Here is a 21137-nt window from a genome sequence, read left to right on the forward strand (position 1 = left end):
TCTAAACTGGAAGTCGGTGTTAAACAACTGAATGATTAGACAAGATAGCTCATTTCCCTGCTCTTTTGTTCAGAATAAAATGCCACATTTACATTATCAGGCTCAACAGGATTTTCTGACAGAGGCAGAAAAAAACCCTACTGAACACTGTCCGTACTAAGCACATGAAGCCTGTCATTTACCAATCATCCTTCAAAAAGCAATAGCCATGAATGTAACTTAATTACGACCCAATGATCCTTGACGAAAAATCATCTTATCACTGTCCTGTCCCCCTAGGGCAAATGAACCACTTTTGTCCTTTGGCACTGATGATGCTAAATTCTTAATTGCAATAATGGAGTAAAAGAGCCAAACCTCCTTAATTTCCTTTCAGCACATAAAGAGTTTTACTCTCCAAGGCAAGCATTCCCATAAATAATAAAAGTATCCAGTACAAATGAAGATGCTAAAATTGAAGGGGAGTGTATATGACAGAATAACCAGCATTTTAAAAAGTGTACTTCCCACTTACATAACATTTTAAAGTGCTACAGTGAGTTTTAAAACTTTTATGATTATAGGTTCATCTTACAGAAATTGTGACCTTTATGAAGAACTCAGGATTAACTTAGCAAGAGTTCTGGGAGGATTAAATATACTAAGTCTATGATTCGCTTAAATGAAATGCATGTGGGCACATACAGATTATAGCACAAATCAGCACAGAAAAGTTCTTAATGGAAAGCAGAAATTAAAGCTTCTTTGATCATCTGCACTAAATAATCCAGTTAAACAGCTTCAGATATTTTTCATATGCAATGAAACCAAAACAGATAAGCTATAAAACAAGTGAATCTGAAACTATATCATACCAATTTTTATACTTTTAAACCTAATGGCCCAGCTTTTATTAATTTCATTTCCTTTACCAGCACATGAAGACTAACCAAAAGGTCTTTTAACCTATTTTAAAGCGTTTTTTTCCTTCCTTAATACGGAAGACCCAGATTATCTTCCAGAATCAGGTAGGATTTCAGTAAAAAAAAATTTTTTAAGTAGTTACCAAAAAAATGTTTAAAATAACATTCATCTGGACTACACACAGAGATGTGGCTTATAAAATAATTCTAACGAAACACATGAAAGTTTTGTTCAACTCTGCATTATCTTTCCATTTTGATAATACAGAAACAGATTAGTTTACCAACTTCTTAACAATTGTGCAAACCTGTTATTTTGTATTTTCCTTTGCAAATAAACAGAAACAAAATGTTTTTTCCTCACACCCATAAAAGTTTTTTATACATTTTCCAAATAACAAATTGACACAGGATTACTTTCTCCTGTGTTTTTTTTTTTTTTTTTAAAGATTTTATTTATTTATTTGTAAGAGAGAGAGAGTGAGAGCGAGCACAGGCAGACAGAGTGGAAGGCAGAGTCAGAGGGAGAAGCAGGCTCCCTGCGGAGCAAGGAGCCCGATGTGGGACTCGATCCCAGGACACTGGGATCATGACCTGAGCCGAAGGCAGCTGCTTAACCAACTGAGCCACCCAGGCGTCCCTTTCTCCTGTGTTTTTTTACTGCTATTAAAGTCAGCCTCAAAATTAAGATCTTACTGAATCTTAAAGATCATCTTTCTGAAAAGCCCAATTTCATGGATTTGTTCCAGAATTACAATATTTAAGGGACAGTCTCTTTAGAGTCTTTGCAGTGACATTCCAAAAAGATGCTTGTCTTTGAATGAAAAGATGAAGATTTTGTATGATGTTCTGAAATGCATTTCATACTTTTATCTCAAATCTGAATAAAAAAGGCTCATTCTCCAAATGAGCTCACACTTGCTGAGGTCAATTACATGATATTACTGAAGATAAAACATATTTAATCAAATCAAATACATGTGGACTTTTTGGCAAGCTAGTGTAGTTAATCCTTGTACTGTACTTGTCATGATTCTGAATTAGTTATCTTCCGTCAGTTCGGGAAAACACAACTGCAAAGAAGTTTTCAAAGATAATTTTCCCCCCAACTTATCACAGACTAGAGGTGCTACTACTGTTTTCTGCTACTTTATAAACATGAAATTTCCTTTATCTCTTCCTCATTATTCTCATGACTCTAACAGTCAACAAAAACCTTTTTATTACGATGAACTGAAAGATCTTGCCATGGAGACTGCCTCTGCAAAGCAAAGATAGCAAAAAAAGACTAGGCAAATCAAAATAGTAGGTAATAATTTCTTGATATATCTGAAAGTAGTTAAGAAATCATAAAAGAAAAGATACTAATTCAGATTTCTCTAGCCCAATTAACAGGGACAGCCACATTTTACTGAGACATACAAATCTCCGACTGTACCCTGCAATCAGAAGAAACACAGAGGATGCTCCAGGTTAACATCTGAATCCCATGGTATTTCCATTTTCCTATGAGTAAGCTCTCCTTGGTTCATGAGCCCCATCTGCAGACCTCTTTCAGAAAACTTTCATGTCTTCTCTGTCTTCAAAGTATTTCTATTTGTAAGATACTTTTCTACCATGGCCTCATTTTCATTATAAATTATTTTATTTTTGCCCAATAGAGGAGGAGGGCCTAATTCTTCTGGGCACAGGGCCCATTTCTTTCAAATCCCTATGCAAAGCTCCACATGCAATTTGCAGAGATGGGTCTTTCAAATAATCAAAAAAATTCTAGTAGGAAGCATATTAATTATAGGATTTCTATATAAAGTTGGCTGTGAACATGAGAACTCAGTAACACGGTAATTGTTTGAATCACTATTTCTTTAAAAGGATGTAATGCTGAGATTGTAGAGGTTAAGATCTGGCCAATCACCTAACTCGATAAACTATTTTTCGATTGGATGGCAAAGAAATTATTTCATCAAACATATATGTGGAATTATCTGTGTGTGTATAAATATGTATACCCCCATTTCCAAACATGGAGCTGAGATAATTTTGATTCCCCATTTTAAATTCAATACTGAATCATTCATTATATCCAATTAATTATACCCTCTAATAAATAAAGAAAAACCATCATAAATTTGGGAAGAATATAAGAACTATTAAGATGTATCTTTTAATTTTTCTCCTGGCATTGACAGGGCCACATCCATACCAAAATCAGAAAAATCCCATACATTTATCATGATGAGCCCTGAGCAATATAAGGAAGTGTTGAATCACTATACTGTACACTTGAAACTAATATAACTCTATGTTAACTACACTGGAATGAAAATGAAATAAATAAAATCAGGAATTCCCGATCACAAAATAGGCAGATTAAAAACTGCATTAAGCCATGAAAAAGACGACAAAGAAGAAAGATCTAGGAAATTTTTAAAAAAAGGAAAACAAACATGAAAAGAAAACAAGATAATAAAGGATGCTTAATGGTTTTACTAAATGTTTCACTTACAAGAATGTAAGGTTGATTTTAATGATTTGCATTGCAAATAATATCTTAAATTGGGCACCAACTTCAGCATTTCAAATGTAAAAAATTTCAAACTCCAGAAACCTCACCATATCAACAAAATTCACCTTCCTCCTCCCCACCCCCCTCAAGACACAGAGACATCCTCTACAGTATTAATGGAAGCTACAGTCACTGTATTGGCACATGCTATTAAAATCAAATACCACATGGAGAAAAGGAGAACTGAAGAGATGCTGCTACATTATTACCTGAATGACAGTCACGATGCATAATCAAAAGCCCCAGAGAATCCTTCCTTCTTATATTAATAATTAAGACCTATAAGGCTCAAAACTGGGAAAAATTAGATTCAATTTCATGTACTGTCATCACACGCCCCACAAAAAAAAATCACCACAGACCATTCCATGGAGAAGCAACCCACAGGACACAGACAGGGCTGCTGGTCATTTTAAAGGTCAACCAGTCCATATTAAGTCCTCTCATTCCATGGCAAACACCCTCCAAGGCTTCCAAGGAGCACAAAGTACTGACAAAACATAATCCCCAAATAATCAGACTCATTATTTTAATGCCAACATTTAAAATTCAAAATACAATTAACTTACTTTTCCAGATACAGAGTGACCAATGGGGAACTTAAGGCTGAGGATGGTTTCGCTAACCCTAGTGTCATGATGGCTTCATGCAACCGTTTCACTGTTTCAGTTTCACCTCTTAGAGCTGCGCCATTTAGGATGTGGAAAAAGGACAAGACTGTTGCATCTTTGATAAGAACATCCTTCTCTTTCATCTCCTTTAGAATGTTAATAGCATCTACAATGAAGTAACACAAAAGACCCTTAGGTAATTTCATGTAGGGAAAACAAACTGCTATTAAAACAGCATTTCAAGCCCAGCAGGAATGTAAATTCTAGTGTATAATGCCGATTTCAAGTTAATTACTACTTGCATTTCTAAACGAGACTACAATTATAAATCCACAATAGCGTGGTTTTATCATTTCCCTGCAACTTTGACTACAAATTATAGATAGGGACTGTGTGCCCACTCTGCACCACATAACCCTGTACGGTCTGCCCTATAGCTGTAAGATCCTCCTAAATGGATGCTTTTATCGTTCAGAGCTAACATCTGCTAAATCACATCATTGTTTCTTCAGCAGATGGCTTGTCAGGAGGCCAGATAATAAAGATGTGTTTACACTGTATATACAGCCAGACTAATGGTCTGATACCGATAGGGCCTGTTTGCTATGTCGATACTAATTAGCCAAGCAGAGCCAATGAAAGCTTTCCAAAAGACTGCATGTTAATACATTAGATTCATTAAGCTTCATTAGGAAGGCAGAAACAAACATTTTAGGATATGGAATAAGTGCATTTTTATAATGTTGTTTTTAATTATTGCACAGACAAAATGTTTTGACCGCTTCACGAAAAGTGATTTTAGAAAAGCAGACTAAACCTTATAAAGAGTTTTCTGTTAGAAAGACTTCCTAAAAAAAAAAAATCCAACATTCAAATCAAGTATTTTCTCCACACATTTTTTCACTATAAAAAATTTTTAGAAAACATTCTCTAGAAATAAAAGGGAAGAAAGGAAGGCTAAAATAGGAATAAACCCCAATGAGAAATATAAGAAACAAGTAACAGTAAGAAGATATGATCAAGTGTAAGTAATTAGGCTTAACATTATCTCAACAATGAGCAAATTAGAGAATGCATATCAGCTATACAATCAATGAGGTTTTCTCTGCAAACTTCTAAATAAAAACTTACTAAAGTATGTATTTTTGATAATGTTATTAAAAGTTAAGACAAAGACTACAGCAAAATTCATATTCTTAAATAAAGGTTATGTTTATAGGTTTTATGTTCAGCCTTCAGATGTTCTTAAGCAAAAACAAAGCCATTAGTGCAGGCATATCAGCAAATTGTGCCATAAGTCATGATCTTCAAACTCAATCCAAACAGCAATGCTAATAAAAACTAGCTGTAGAAATGCAAAAAGCACTGAGCTGTGCAAATGTAAATGACAAGCTTGCCAATCCATTAAAACTAATGGCCTACACTGTCCATGCAGCTCTGGATGGATTCACATGCAAATTTGTATGCAAAGTGTTCAAGCACTTTGCAGGACATGATATACCATTAATATCAATTCGCATGTTATTCCAGTGGCAAGATACTTGCATCACACATTTCCTTTATGTGACTTACCTTGGAGCTTGCCATGTTTTCCCAATACTTTTACAAGGCCTACGTACTTGCCGGTGTCAAGGACAGCAGATGAATCTAAACGGTCACTAGAAATTAAAGGCACATTTTAAAAGTTGACTGTGAAAAGAACTGCAATAGCCATTTTATCCTTTTCAAAAATGCATCAGTTGTTCTGAATTATTATTAACATAGGCCTCTACATTTCAGTGAAGGTGTATTTTTGAAGCCATATTCAAATGCACATACCATTATATTCAAAGTGACAAAAGAAGTAAAAATCTACCACTACACATATATTGCATCACCCCATCTGCAAATGATAAAAATGAAGGAATTCTTTTGCTTCACAGCACTTTAGGTGATTCTAACTTTGTCATAAACGTTGAAATACTCCAAAGGACATATTTTTAATTAGTAACTCTATAATGATGGGAAACTAAAGATACCTGAGAAATGGACAGAATGTTGTTCACACTATAGAGAAAGGGAAATGTTAAGCCTTATAAAATAGTTACCATCACCCCTTGTGTGATCTGCAGTTATATAGTCAATGGGGAAAAAACCTTGGCTTTAAGGGACAAGATGTCTTATCATACTTAAACAAAGACTCCTTGCTGAAAACAAGCCATAATTAATCAAAGGGAGGCATATTATGAAATTCTAAAAACACGGACAAAAAGAATTTTTAAAAATTACATTCTGTAGGAGTAATATTCAATTTACATGATCCATCAAGTACTGTCTATCAGCATAAATGCTGATGATTTGCTTCAGTGCCAGGGTACTCACAATTCTTGTTTCAGGTTCAATGCATCTTCTGCATTATCATGGCGACAGCACAAATTTATTAAAGCAGCATAGCCACCAACAACCATGTCGGATTCATATTTTGCTTTCAATTCAAGAGCTTTTTGCATGTTCTAAAATAAAGGACATAAGTAAAAAAGAAGTAAGAAATGACACAAAAGTAAAAATGAACAACCTCTAGGTTTAGCATTCAGAGTACAGAAAAGTTAATAGCACTTTAAAAACAAATGGATCTATGTTATTAACTTCATCTTCCTCCTTTGTATTTTTATTCACCTTTCAAAAAGCAGGCAAAATACGTCTATAGGGTTTAAAAGATTTGTTACATGTAATGCAAAAGAAGTTGCTGTGCCAAACTTGATATTTTAGCTTTGTAGGTATTATAAAAAAGATGTCCAAATTAAATATGTACAAAGCCAGCCCCCCACTCACAGTCCAATTGCCATACACAGAAATAAGTATCATGGCAAAGTTTCTCAGAGTCTAGTTTAATATCCAAGCAAAGTGAAAAAATCTTTTAGAATTCAACAGTACTATGTTATAATCTTAAAGTCAGTTATGTTTTTTTTCCCCTAAAAACACAGGCATACGACCAAATCATATTGAACCAGAAACTGAAAAAGTCTAGTGAAATACTGCAAATTGCAGGCACACACTAAAATGAACACAAAGTACAGCTGGACGCCTGCTGAAAAAAGGCAAGAGACCCTTTATCTCAGAAAGAGCTTTTTTCCAGCAGGAAAATGGAATTTCAATCCCTGCATTAACAACCCAGTAATATTTGACTTGCAAATGACTACTGCATGTATCAGTTGCTTGACAATCTAGATATAAGAGACCGGAGCCATGGCTTGAAAGGACATTTGGCATGTATGATAAACCTATCACGGCTGTTACTATCATTCACTTTGCAGATTATCGTAAACAAACTACAGCAACCCGAAAACATGCCATTCAAGGTGTAGCTGAAATTAGTTAACCTTTCATTTAATTGCATTCTTCACACACATGCCATATAATAATCAATTGTGAAAATCATAAATATTGTATTTGGCTTTGCTTACTTTTATCTATGAAGAATTTTTTTTACCTTAATAGCACATTTGAAATATTTAAACAATTGTTACCTCTTCTGAACAAAGCGCTAGTATGAGTTGCTTTAGGACATCTCCTATAGGTTGATTTGCAGCTTTTAGTTTTTCAAGTGTAGACTCCAAAACAGATGATGGCAACTGCACAGTCTACAGGAACAGAAAGAAAAGGAAAGAAATTTACTACAAAAAGAAAATGTACCCCTTGTCACTCTTCAAGCTGACCTTTCCTAGGTATCATAAATGCTCTCAAGTACATTAATCTGGGGATCTGTGGATGAACTCCAGGGATTTTTGAAGCTCCTGGGTACATACACAAATTTCTTAGATACCGCTGATTTGTCTGAGATAGGGAACGGAATAGCTGTTACCAGCTTCTTAGATGTACCCTGATGAAAAAATGTTAAGAACCACTGGCTTTATAAGGACACAACCTAGAATTCTCTTTAAATGTGGTTATAGCATGCAGAATCTACTCAAAAACCTACTTACTTTTCGAGAGTCTATCTTCTCTCTTTCAACCAATATATTAACATCCTAAAATTGAGATTTAAATAAGAATTAGAAAATACATGGAAAAATATATTAGCAAATGTCAAAAGTGAATTTTAAAACTTTCAGCTCATATTACTATTTTTCCATCTTCTCAAAATCTTTCAGAAATTTTATTCATACTTCATTAACCGTGGTAATAAGTATTTAAAACATATCCTTCAATATATAAACAGTATTTATGAACCATCAATGAAAAGCTAGCGTTTAATGGTTGTCATTTAAGTAAACTGTTTTTGGCCAAAAAGCATCATAGTTAAATACAATTTTAACACGCTTTTAAATACAAATTAAGCATTTTCAAAAGTTGATTACTATTCCACACACACCTTAATCAATTCAGGAACATGGTAGCTATCCAGTAGATTACGAATGCCTCTGTAGATATTTTCAGGAATTTTTACATTCTGTGCAAAGGGAAAGGAGGAAAAACAAAAAAACAAAAATAGGCTGAGTTTTAGACAACCAAACTGAAATTTGTCTAACAGAAATTATCCCAGACATAATTTAAGTCTCCAACTCGTGTATGTCATTGAGAAGTGGTCTGGTTATACTTAAAAGCAGCAATTTCAAATCTAATAGATACATGTCAGACAGGACAGGCATTATATAGCAAAAAATGAAATGGTACCATCTCCTTCAGCTGATGGAAGTATTGTCTCAAACGCTCCTCCTTGGCCTGTACCTCTGAGTCACTCATGCTGTCAATCAAGTTATAAAGAAAATAGCCAACAGCTTCTGTGGAAAAAAACAAGAGAAAGCATTCCACTAAAATTACTGAGACTGTCATGTTATCAAGATTAATTTATATAAGAAATCATTTTGGTGTGAGATGTCACCCTGATGAGAGGCTCTGAAATGGCAACACTGATCACTGAGGCATAGAGATTATGTGGTTTGGGAGCACATATCTAACTGGTGAGTGAAAGGAATATTAATTATTTTCAGACCGAGTGACAGCTTTTCAGTACTGAATCTTACTTCAATCTATTTTTTTCTACCACTCTGTGACAGAAGTGGTCCTGCCCAAGGCCTTACCCATTTCCTGTCCAAATCACGAGTAGGAAGAATAAATAAATGCTTTGTATACATTTCTGCACTAATTTTTTTGTGGGCAATATTTAGGGAACACATAAAATTAGAAACGACTGTCAAATGTTGAGTACAGAAAGTTAAATAATTTTAATAAGCAGATACAGTAATCCTGTGGAGAGCTGCCTATTAGCCAATGAAAAACCAAGATTAACAAAGATGTTTTGTAACAACAGTAATTTTCCTATGCGTTCAAGCATAAAATGTATAGGGCCATGTGTTAATACCTAGGATAGAAAATCTGAACTTTCAAGAAGGGTGCCTTCTTAAAGAAAGCCATGTATTATTCTAGGCCTCATTATATGGAAAACAAAAATCATTAAATGTCAAAATAATGTATTTTGGATAATAAATTATACTTAAGTGGGAAAAACCTAAAGATCTCCTTTACTATTTTATACATTTAAAATTAACTATACCTCAAAAACATTAAAATAACAAACACTAAGAATGACTGGTCTTTAAGCCTATTTTCACACGCGCTGTAAGAAGCATTTCGTCAGTGTCTAACCAGAAAAAAGCCTCCAACCCTGTCTTTAAAAACAATTTACAGTGATAAAACCGAACACCTCAGAGGTCTCAAAATGTTGTGGTTATCAATATAAAGATTTATAACCAAATGTTTTCAAATTTCACTTTCAAAAAGAAAATGTTTACTGCTGTAATCCTTCTAGCCCATCATTACACAGAAGAATGGATTTGTGGATAAGTTACAATCATCGAAATTGAAACGCTACCCGTTGGTCCTGGAGGCTCCTGGCAATAACGTCCATCCTTATACAACAGTTCTGTTATCTGGTAAGACAGAAAATGCACGCATTGCAGCAAGAGAAGCAAACAAGAACAAATACAATCTGAAATTGAATTCTTGAAATAATAAAGCCTCTCCCCAGTAAGGTATTATTCTATATCACAGTAATTCAGCAATACCCCCACCTGCCAAGGAAATTGTTTCATTTTTAAACAATAGGTTTGTCTTTAAAAACAAAAACAAAACAAACCCATGTTGAAGGAAAACTCAATGTTTCATGAAATATCCCTAAGAAACCCTCTAAATGCATTTGTTTATAGATTGTTTTAAATAAACTGTTATAAACGGGAAATAGCTTTTAGGAATTATCAATCAGTATTATTTCTCATCGTGTTGTTTTTGGTCTTCCTGAAACTGGACCAGTTTCCTCCTTTTAAATAAAGTATTACAGAAATAATAAAGTAAAACTGGTTGGATCATTAAACAGCTTAATTTTTTTTTTAGTTTTTTTTTCCCCCCAATGACATTTTCCCAGTTATTTTAAAGGCATTAAAATCAAAGGGGTGAAAAGCTCTCATGTGCTTGTTCTCAGATTCCTATCAGTTGAATGCACAAATACTAAGACATACATAACACATATTCTTCAACATTAATTCTGCTGGCAAAATTTTAACTGAAGAAATCCAAATATGTATTTTGTGATGAAAATGATTATAAAACCAACAGTACTGGACTGTAACTTTTGAACACAGTATCTGACATCCTTAGTCTGAAGACAGTAATAATGGAAACATATGGCTCTTTTCCAAAGTCACATGAGTTAGGAATGCTGAACTACTTTATGTATATTCTATGATTGCACTTGCTCTTAAAATTGTGCCTAGCACATATTTAAAGTGTTAACAGCTCAAAATGCAATTACTTCTACTACTATTAATTTGCTAATACAGAAAATTAGGCAAAATTGACCATATCCCACTTCACTCCACCATGAAAATCATGCTGGACTTAATGACAATTCAAAGGATAGTTAAGGTAGAAATTACTCAAAAACAAAGCAAAAATGGAAAAATTCTCATTTACAAACTGTTTTTTAACCAACACAGATATGTTTAGAAAGTGGAAAATATATCATACCAGAAGTTACAACCATACAATAGATCCAAGATAGCTACATTTAATACCAAATTTTGAATGAAAACACATTTTATGAATAAACCAATAAAAAAAAAATTTAGTAAAAAAAAAAAAAACCACTTCTAAATACACATTTCCCAATCATAAATTATAACTGTGTAGTTTGGCAGTGTAATACTTAAAACAGAATTCAGTGAAATTTAGATCTTAAAAAATATTTAAATTGGGAATTCCAGTTAATAATGTACATTTATTTTCTTTAGCTACAACTATGTCTTGCAATTTAGCAGTAAGGGTAATTGTACTTCCTGCATAAAGGCAGTTAATATCTAAAAAAACAGCAGTTTAAAATTGATCTATATTTCATTTATACAGAGACAAATATGTGTGTGTATATGTTTTTTAAATTAGTTATTAGATCTGTAAATCAAATTTCAGTGCAATAATGTTAACAGCTTATGAAGAAGGATCACTTCAATAATAAATCTCATGCTCTAGGAAGACAGTTTCAAAACTACCAATTTCAAAATCTAAAGTCATTAATTTATAACAGCACGTCATAAATGTATGAGTATTACAACTTTGGCTCTCAATAGCTTTTTATACATCACCTTAGGAACTGCAGAATTAGTAGTACTTACCTTGCTCCAAAGATTTATATCCATAGACCTGCAGAGGGCAGCAAAGGATTAAAAATAAATACAGAGGTTTTAAAAACCATCTTAAGTTAAAACACACTAGCAATGATTATTTGCAATGCATACAGATCCAACTCAAAAATAAGTAAGAAAATGTTTCCAAAGTTAAGCTGAATTTTTAGGACAAGATACTTTGGAAAGGCTGATTCTTTGAACCATCAAAATTAAAGATTAGTATGGACAGGAATTAGTAAGAACCCTATCTTTGGGTCCAAGTTTGACAGAGCAGGATACGTATATACCCTAAAGCATCTGCTCAGAGACGGATTATTATTTCTAATGGTAAAGATAGAGCCCATAAAATGGATTGAACAACATCTTCACTAGGTGATCAGAATTAACATCACTAATGAGACACTGATGAACACTGTTTTTTTTTTTTTTAGATTTAACTCCCTGAGGACAGAATATCTATCACTGCTATGGTATTCCAGGTAGTAATGGACTTAATCAAGGGGAACCATCGTAAGGAACATACTATAAACTAACTGGCCTATATTCCCCCAAAATGTTAATGTCATAAAAGACAAAAGCTGAAAAAGTGTTCCATACTAGAGAAAATTAAAGCTAAAGGACAACTAACTTCCTTCCCTAAAGTAGATTTCAGAGAGGAGAGGAAACACACACACACACAAAAAAATTGATAAAGTTAGAACAAAAATCTATAGAAGGCAAAAATGTTCCATCAATGCTAAATTTCCTGAATTTGTTAACTGTACTATGGTTGTATAAGAATATCCTTGTTCTGTAGTGGAGCCTCTGGCTGGCTCAGTAGAGCATGGAACTGTTCTAAGTTCAATTCCCAGGTTTGGGGTACAGATTACTTAAAAATAAAACCTTAAAAAGTAAAAAAAAAAAAAGAATATCCTTGTTCTATAGAATTGCATACCGCCATACTTAAAGGAAAAGGTTCATTATACATGCAGCCTAAGCCCAGAGAGTTAAAAAAAAATTATTATGTGCATGTGTATATATGGAATGATAGATGGGTAGACTCATTCATTAAGAGTGATGTGCCAAAATGCTAAAAGTTAGTAAATGGCATCTTTTAGAGTTCTCTGTGCCACTCTTGTAATTTTCTGTAAATCTCAAAATTATTTCAAAGAAAGCAGAAAGAATGGCTCACCCAAATTGTTCCTATTTAAATGAAAAGCCACTTATAAAACAGGATAACCAGTGAACTCTGGTCTTCTACTACTTCCAAGCTTTGTAAATTTAATGTTAAGTTCTGTATATTTATTTATTTAGTATCTACTTATTTTGATTTGAGAGAGAGTGAGCTTGTGTGGATGGGGTGTGTGTATGGGGGGCAATACAGAGGGAGATGGGAGAGAGAAACTGAAGATAACTCCATGCAGAGCACAGAGCCTCACAAAGGGCTAGATCTCAGGACTCTGACATCACGACGTAAAGCCGAAACCAAGAGTCAGACTTTGAATCAACTATGACATCCGCGTACCCCATATAAGCTCTTTATTCAAATATGTCACCTACTTTTTCGAAAGAGTATGTGTTTTGGAGTGACTGGGTGGCTCAGTAGTTAAGCGTCTGCCTTCGGCTCAGGTCATGGTCCCAGGGTCCTGGGATAGAGCCCCGCATCAGGCTCCAGGCCTAGGAGGGAAGCCTAATTCTCCATCTCCCACTCCCTCTGCTTGTGTTCACTCTCTCGCTATGTTTCCCTCTGTCAAATAAAATCTTAAAAAAAAAAAAAAAAAAAAAAAGGCTATGTGTTTTAATGGTAATTTTATAATGTAAATGTAATATAACTGATTAAAACTTATAGAATAGGGGTGCCTGGGTGGCTCAGTGGGTTAAGCCTCTGCCTTTGGCTCAGGTAATGGTCTCAGGGTCCTGGGATTGAGCCCCACATCGGGCTCTTTGCTCAGCAGGGAGTCTGCTTCCCTCTCTCTCTACCTACTTGTGATCTGTCAAATAAATAAATAAAATCGTTAAAAAAAACTTGTAAAATATACTACACATATTTATTTACATTATAAAATGTCCATAAAATCTATAAGCCTTTTAAAACCTGTACCCTTACAAGCCTTTATAGGCCTCATAGGCCTTTTAAAACTTGAGGTTGGGCAGCTTTGAGTGGACTGAATTTTGGTACAGTGAGTTAACAACGCACTTATTTTTATTTTAAATGGGGGTGCTTGGCTGGGTGAGTGGGCAGAGCACACAACTCTTAATCTTGGTTTGGTAAGTTTGAGCCCCATGTTGGGAGTAGAGATTACTTAAAAAAAATTTTTTTTCAGAATGAACTACCAACACATGCAACAACTTGGATAGATTTCAGGGTCATTATGCTAAGTAAAAAAAGGGCAGTCTTAAAACATGACATACTTTATGAGTCAAATTATAAATATCTTTGCAAAATAACAAAATCATATATATGGAAAATAAATTAAGTGGTTGCCACAGCTTAAAGGAGGAGTGGAGAAGGAGGAAGAATACAGGGGGTCACAAGGGGGGTATGTGTAGTGATAGAATAGCACTTTATCCTTACAAAGCTATACATGTAATAAAAGTCAGAACTACATACACACACCTTGTGCCAATGTAAAATTCCTGGTTCTGATAATGTACTATAGTTAAGTAATATGTAACCAGTGAAGGAAAACAGGACACAGAGGGTCTATGTGCTCTCCACCCATTTTTTCCTGTGATTTTATAATTATTTCAAAATAAAATGTTCCATGCCCCTGTGGAATCCTCTTCCTTATGATGAAATCATCCCTCCCACTGAGGCACATTAAGAAAAAGTTTTGAAAAAGAAGATGGATTCTTATCTATAGATAGGGAAAAAATGTTTACGAAACCCTATGCTTGGTATAGTGTTTATTTTGATTTGAGAAAAATTTTTTGAGAAATCAGTTAACAGAAGAAATGATGAACTGACCTAAAAAAAAATTACAGCTCTGAGCTTTGGCAGAAAACAATCTCTCAATTTTTACAAGCTTTCATCTCACCCATCTACTGATTACAGAGCAGACTCCTCTGACTACTTGACATTTCTATATGTAAAAATAAAAGAAAAAACCTTTTTTTTTTTTTAATTTTGCCAAATAGTAAGTGAAAAGTGAGAACTCAAGATATGAGGATAAAATGCTATGCAGTGAACAGTAAGATACAATAAAAGTCTATATTGATAAAAAATAAGACATCTTTTTTGACCAGGCTAGGAACAGCTTTAATTCCAAGGAATTTTTTTTTAAAGATTTTATTTATTTATTTGACAGAGAGAGATCACAAGTATGCAGAGAAGCAGGCGGGGATGGGGAGGAAGCAGGATTCTTGCTGAACAGAACCCCCGATATGGAGCTCAATGCCAGGACCTTGGGATCATGACCTGAGCTGAAGGCATAGGCTTAACTGACTGAGCCACCTAGGCACCCCAATTCCGAGGAATCTTTTTTTTCCCAAGATTTTATTTATTTATTTTGACAGACAGAGATCACAAGTAGGCAGAGAGGCAGGCAGAGAGAGGAGGAAGCAGGCTCCCTGCTGAGCAGAGAGCCTGATGCAGGGCTCGATCCCAGAACCCTGGGATCATGACTTGAGCTGAAGGCAGAGGCTTTAACCCACTGAGCCATCCAGGTGCACTTCCAAGGAATCTTAATCTATAGGTGCCTACCAAATCTAAGAAATTGGGGATGTGTGGGAGGAGAAGTGAAATCAAGAGTTTGCAAGCAAGAGGCCAATGCCCAAAGTTCATAATATTAAGTGGCAAAACTTATACTGGTTTGTTAGCTTGTGGTATCATTAGGAAGGTGATCTTAATTACCGTTCATTCTGTCATATGTGATATTATAGTACTTATATTGTTATATTTAAAATAAGTTCTGGGGGCACCTGAGTGGCTTAGTCGGTTAAGCATCCAACTCCTGATTTCAGTCCAGATCATGATCTTAGGGCTGCTGAGACTGAGTTCCCCATCTGCCTGAGATTTTCCCTTTCCTTCTCCTTCTGCCCTTCCTCCCATCCCCCTCTAAAAAAATTAATAATAAAAAATAAATAGGGGTGCCTGGGTGGCTCAGTGGGTTAAAGCCTCTGCCTTCAGCTCAGGTCATAATCTCAGGGTCCTGGGATTGAGCCCTGCATCAGGCTCTCTGCTCAGCAGGGAGCCTGCTTCCTCCTCTCTCTCTCTGCCTACCTCTCTGCCTACTTGTGATCTCTGTCAAAGAAATAAATAAAATTAAAAAAAAAATACACGCACACATATAAAAAAATAAAAATAAGGGGCACCTGGGTGGCTCAGGTGGTTGAGCATTCAGCTCTTGGTTTTGGCTCAAGTCATGATCTCAGGGTTGTGAGATGGAGCCCTGAGCTCAGTGGGAAGTTTCTTGAATATTCTCTCCTTCTACCCTTCCTCCAATTCACATGCATGCCCTCTCTCAAATAAATCTTTAAAAAATAATAAAATAAAAAAATAAGTTCTGAGCTAAATTACTAAGTATTTATAGGTAGAATGACAAGAGATCTGTAATTTAAGCAGTCCATCCAGAGGTAGAAGAAGGGGTTGGGGAAGGGAAAAAAATGAAACAGGATGGCCAAAATCTTAACTACTGAAGCTGGCTGATGGATCCTTTCCAGAGTTCTACTTCTCAAATGTTTGAAAACTCCCATAGTAAAACACAAAGACATACCATCTCTGGTCTAAATGCTGCACCTCCACTCCAATTCTCAACATTAATCAGCTGGGTCTACTTTTTAAGAAAAGCTACAAAATCCTATCTCTCATCAAACAACCTCTAAAAAATAAAAAAAATATTAAGACTGTAAATTGCTCTCAAACCTGGCATTAAGTACCCAGGGAAGGCATGGAGATAAAACTTCATAGCTGTATATGCATCTAAAACAGCTGACAATGACTAAAAGCCCCATCTTTGAATGTGAACCTTCAGGACAGATGGCACAGGTTCAAAAAAAAAAAAACAGAATCTTTTAGAATTAAGCTTTTGTATGAACAGTCAACACTTCACTGTACATTTACTCCTTAATTCAATGCAACCTAACTTCTGGCCCCAAACCTCCACTGAAAGTACTCTTGTTAAAATTACCACTAATCTCAACTCAAAATTCAACTCAAAATTCACTTTTTGGTCCCCTCTAAGGTTTGAGAATTGTGTTGCTGATCATTCTCTGCCAATCTCCCACTGATGCTACTCAATCCCTTTCAGAAATTCTCCTTCCTTCCTTATCCTTAAGTAATCCTCCTTACTAAGTTCTGAGTGCCTTACATTCTTTTGTTTTTAAGACAATCCTGCATGTAGATATTTAAATTCCTTGTTTCACGGAAGAGGAAACAGACTTAGAACGGCTAAGGAGGGATGCCTGGCTAGCTCAGTCCGTACAGCACGTGACTCCTGAGCTCAGGGTTGTGGGTTCGAGCCCCACGATGAACATAAAGATTACTTAATAAACCGAGAACGAACAGGCTAAGTAAAGTATCTTCACCTGAAATTCCACAGGCACCTCAAAAGACCCCATAATTGATGATTATCCACCCTTACCTGCATCCTTTTCTCCCCTCTTTGAATAGCCATTGTCAGTCTTATGTCATTACACAAATCTTTCAATGGCTCAAAGTCCAAACTTCATGCCTTGGAATGAGATCATTCATGAAGGGCCCCAGGCTACCGTTCTGGTTTTATTTCTTGCCATTATTTCATAGTTTCTTGGGCTATCATTACATCAATCTACCTTCCGGTCCCCAGATGCACTGTTCTGTCAGCCTCAATTCCTTTGCCTAATGCCCTTCTTTCATGTTGGACAAATTCTTACTCACCCCTTGATACTCAGCCACAGCCGTTCTCTGCACACCTTGCCCTGACCCATTCCTCCCTTAATCTCGGCAGTACCTTCACCTCCACACACTTATAATTATCAAGATACCTCTGCAGTTCCTTTCTTATTTTCTGTTCTCCAACTATAACAACTTGGCGAAAAGAAGTTTCCTGTTCATCCTTGACTCCCCTATTATTTTGTGGTCCCAACCCTCGGCACACACAAAAAAGAGTTAATATTTCTGAGCACTCAAACTGTAATTCATTAGGTACTCCCCCTCCTCCTTTAAGAATATCATGAGTGGGAGCCTCACTGGTTGATTAAAAAGAGGAGTGTACCATCTGGCATTTAACTTGGTGAATTCAATAGGGCTAATATCAGAAATCTTATTTGTGCTTTCTTTTTTTAAACCTATGAAAAGCAGCACCACTTCAATGGCATAAAGCCCCACTTGCCAAATTCAGACTACTGCCATCGGGTCAGAGAATCCCTCCTTCAATCACAGGACTCTTCTGTGGCAAAAAAGATTTAAATGCCTGCCTGTCAATTCTGAAGCATTTATCCTTTTGTTATGTTATATCCCCAGCCAAGTTTTGAACTAGTTTCAGTGACATTTTGTCTCTCAGAAGTGACTCAGTATTTCTTGTGGTGGAGTTCTCAAAAATACACAGTATGTATACTGCCTTCTTTCTTATTTGAACTTTGCTCAGCTAGCACTATTGTTAGAAGGAAAGTCTTACTCATACTTAATATCATCCTTGGATCTGACATAAAAATTTACGAATTTTATCAGTCAGATCTAAAAATGCCCTTTAATGTATTCTTAAAAATTGCCTTGTGTTTTAAAAAAGTTTAGAACTGGGATGCCTAGTGGCTCAGTCAGTTAAGCGTCTGCCTTTGGCTCACATCATGATCCCAGGGTCCTGGGATCCAGTCCAAGTTGGGCTCCCCAATCAGCGGGAAGCCTGCTTCTCCCTCTGCCTCTGCCCGCTGCTCCCCATGCTTGTGCCTCTCTGTCAAACAAATAAATAAAAATCTTTTTTTTAAAAAGATTTTTATTTATTTGACAGATAGAGATCACAAGTAGGCAGAGAGGTAGGCAGAGAGAGAGAGAGAGGGAAGCAGGCTCCCCGCTGAGCAGAGAGCCCGATGCGGGACTTGATCCCAGGACCCTGAGATCATGACCTGAGCTGAAGCTGAAGGCAGCAGCCTAATCCACTGAGCCACCCAGGCACCCTAAATAAAAATCTTTAATAAATAAGTTCAGAAGCAAAAATTCTCTAGTAATCTTCAATAATCTCACCCTAACTAAGCAGTATTGAATTTAAATAGTATTCTACAGATGACTTTGTCTGCATATAATAACAATTTATAAATTGGAAAACTTCAGGAAGGCATATACTTGATTGGTAATTAATGACCATGTCTTGAGCTTATGAACTTACAGAAATACTAGCTCACCACTCAAACAGTACTCTTAAAAGACATGAAGAAAAATAGTATTAGTATTTCAAAAATATTGTGGGAGAGCATAAAGAGTTAATCTGGGCCTATAGGTAGGTTACAGAACACATGCTGGGAACTACTGACTCACAGACCCTGGACCTGCCACTTAGGAGGAAGTTTACTATGCCAAAATCACATGCCAATATTGAATGCATATCCAAGGTTCCCTTAGAATTAGCTAAAGTGACTGATAATCTCATTCAATGCTCTATAACTTCTTACATTGTGGATGATTATAAACAATTACTTTGGTAAGGAGTAACTAAGTGAATCTGTTCTGTGTTAATCCTTACAGGAGCTGCAGTTAATTTGGACTCTAGTGGGAATGCCAATCAGCACTCAGTTTTCTTCTACTCATTCAGCCAATTCTAAAGTTGCTAGAGTACAATGGGACTCTGGAGAAGCACACGATAGGTGACTGCATAGCTGTATTAAATGTCCTGCAAGGGGATTTTTAAAAAAAGATTTATTTACTTGAGAGAAAGAGAGAAACAGTGCAAGCACACAAATGTACTGGGTAGGGGCAGAGGGAGAGAAAAGATAGAAATTTAAGCAGGCTGCGCTCAGTGCAGAGCCTGACATGGGGCTTGTTCTCACCACCCTGAGATTCCCCACCCAAAAGTCAGACTATTAATTGATTGTGCCACCCAGGTGCCCCCCCTTGCAAAAGGATTCTAAAATATATATATTATTTGATTCAGCATCAAATAAAAGAAGGCTACATTTTAACGGTAAGATACTGGATTACAACAACACTGATTATGTTCTTAATTTTTAATAGTTTATGAGGTGGGAGAGAATACATCACCTCTAGTCACAAATGTTTCAAAATTTGCACATATTCCTATAAATATTGCCAAATTACCACAGCCTGAAACTTTTCTATATCTACAGTAAGAAAAACTCACCAACATAATATAGTTTTAGAACCTACAGATTTAAAATACTTTCCCAGAAGGGACTAGTTACAACCTAACACAGAGCAGAATACCAGAGAGGAGAGACCCTTAAAGAGAGTTCTGGAGACCTACAGCTGTCTTTAGTGCAGTACTTACAATCATGTGGGAGTGAGGGAAGCCTAGGGAACTATCTGAGACCTTTCCAGAGACTGAAGAAGACAAAACCCACACAGGCATGGGAATAGCTCACATTCCCAATGATCTCAAAAATACATCATGAGGTAGGTACACCTGGTTGGCTCGGTCGGTGGAGCATATGACTCTTGATCTCAGGGCTGTGGGTTCAAGCCCCACATTGGGTGGAGAGAGTTCTTTAAAAAAAAAAAACAAAAAAAAACCTTTAAAAACAAACAAAAAAAACCCCATGGGCTAGTGGACAGAATATTCAGAAGGACACTACCTCAGTAGTGGGGCTGAATTAATTTAGTGGGAATAATCCTAGACTTAAGGCTGCTCTAATCCTGTGTAACAAAGCAAAAAAGCAAGCACTAAGAAAAGAGTTCCAAGAAACTTCACTCAAGACATCAGAGCAGGGCGCCTGGGTGGCTCAGTGGGTTAAGCCGCTGCCTTCGGCTCAGGTCATGATCTCAGGGTCCTGGGATCGAGTCCCGCATCGGGCTCTCTGCTCAGCGGGGAGCCTGCTTCCTCCTCTCTCTCTCTGCCTACTTGTAATCTCTCTCTGTCAAATAAATAAATAAAATCTTTAAAAAAAAAAAAAAAAAGACATCAGAGCAAAGTTCAAAAATATTTAAAGGAATAATTTAAAATATATATATATCCACCTTCAGCAGAATAAATTCCACATCAGGCATCCAATCAGAAACTACCATGAAGCAAAAATGTATGATGTACAATGAGGGAAAAAAATTAACCAAAGAAACAGTCCCAGAAACAACACAAATGATAGAATTAATAGACAAAGACATCAAAACATCTATCAATAACATTTCCGCACAGTCAAGAATGAAGAAAAAAGCATAATGAGTATGTTAAGGAGATATGGAAAATGTATTTTTAAAAATCCAAACTGAATTTTCAGAAATGAGAAATATATCTGGGATGTACTTCTGCCTCCAACAAGCCTCTACACTGCAAAAATTAGT

At 35.9% G+C, this 21137-nt stretch overlaps 1 protein-coding gene across 1 annotated transcript in view; it reads right to left on the minus strand.

Annotated features, from left to right (window-relative positions):
* Nucleotides 1-21137, minus strand: part of LRPPRC (leucine rich pentatricopeptide repeat containing) — a 103838-nt gene that overhangs the window by 47215 nt on the left and 35486 nt on the right. Inside the window, exons 15-23 of the mRNA XM_059406219.1 lie at nt 11723-11750; nt 9931-9988; nt 8733-8839; nt 8431-8508; nt 8042-8086; nt 7586-7699; nt 6441-6571; nt 5652-5737; nt 4038-4245 (exon numbers count right to left, since the gene is read on the minus strand). Coding sequence (XP_059262202.1) covers nt 4038-4245; nt 5652-5737; nt 6441-6571; nt 7586-7699; nt 8042-8086; nt 8431-8508; nt 8733-8839; nt 9931-9988; nt 11723-11750 — 855 coding nt within the window. The remainder of the gene's footprint in view (nt 1-4037; nt 4246-5651; nt 5738-6440; nt 6572-7585; nt 7700-8041; nt 8087-8430; nt 8509-8732; nt 8840-9930; nt 9989-11722; nt 11751-21137) is intronic.

Source organism: Mustela nigripes, chromosome 7 (genome assembly GCF_022355385.1).
Source record: "Mustela nigripes isolate SB6536 chromosome 7, MUSNIG.SB6536, whole genome shotgun sequence".
Lineage (NCBI taxonomy): Eukaryota > Metazoa > Chordata > Mammalia > Carnivora > Mustelidae > Mustela > Mustela nigripes.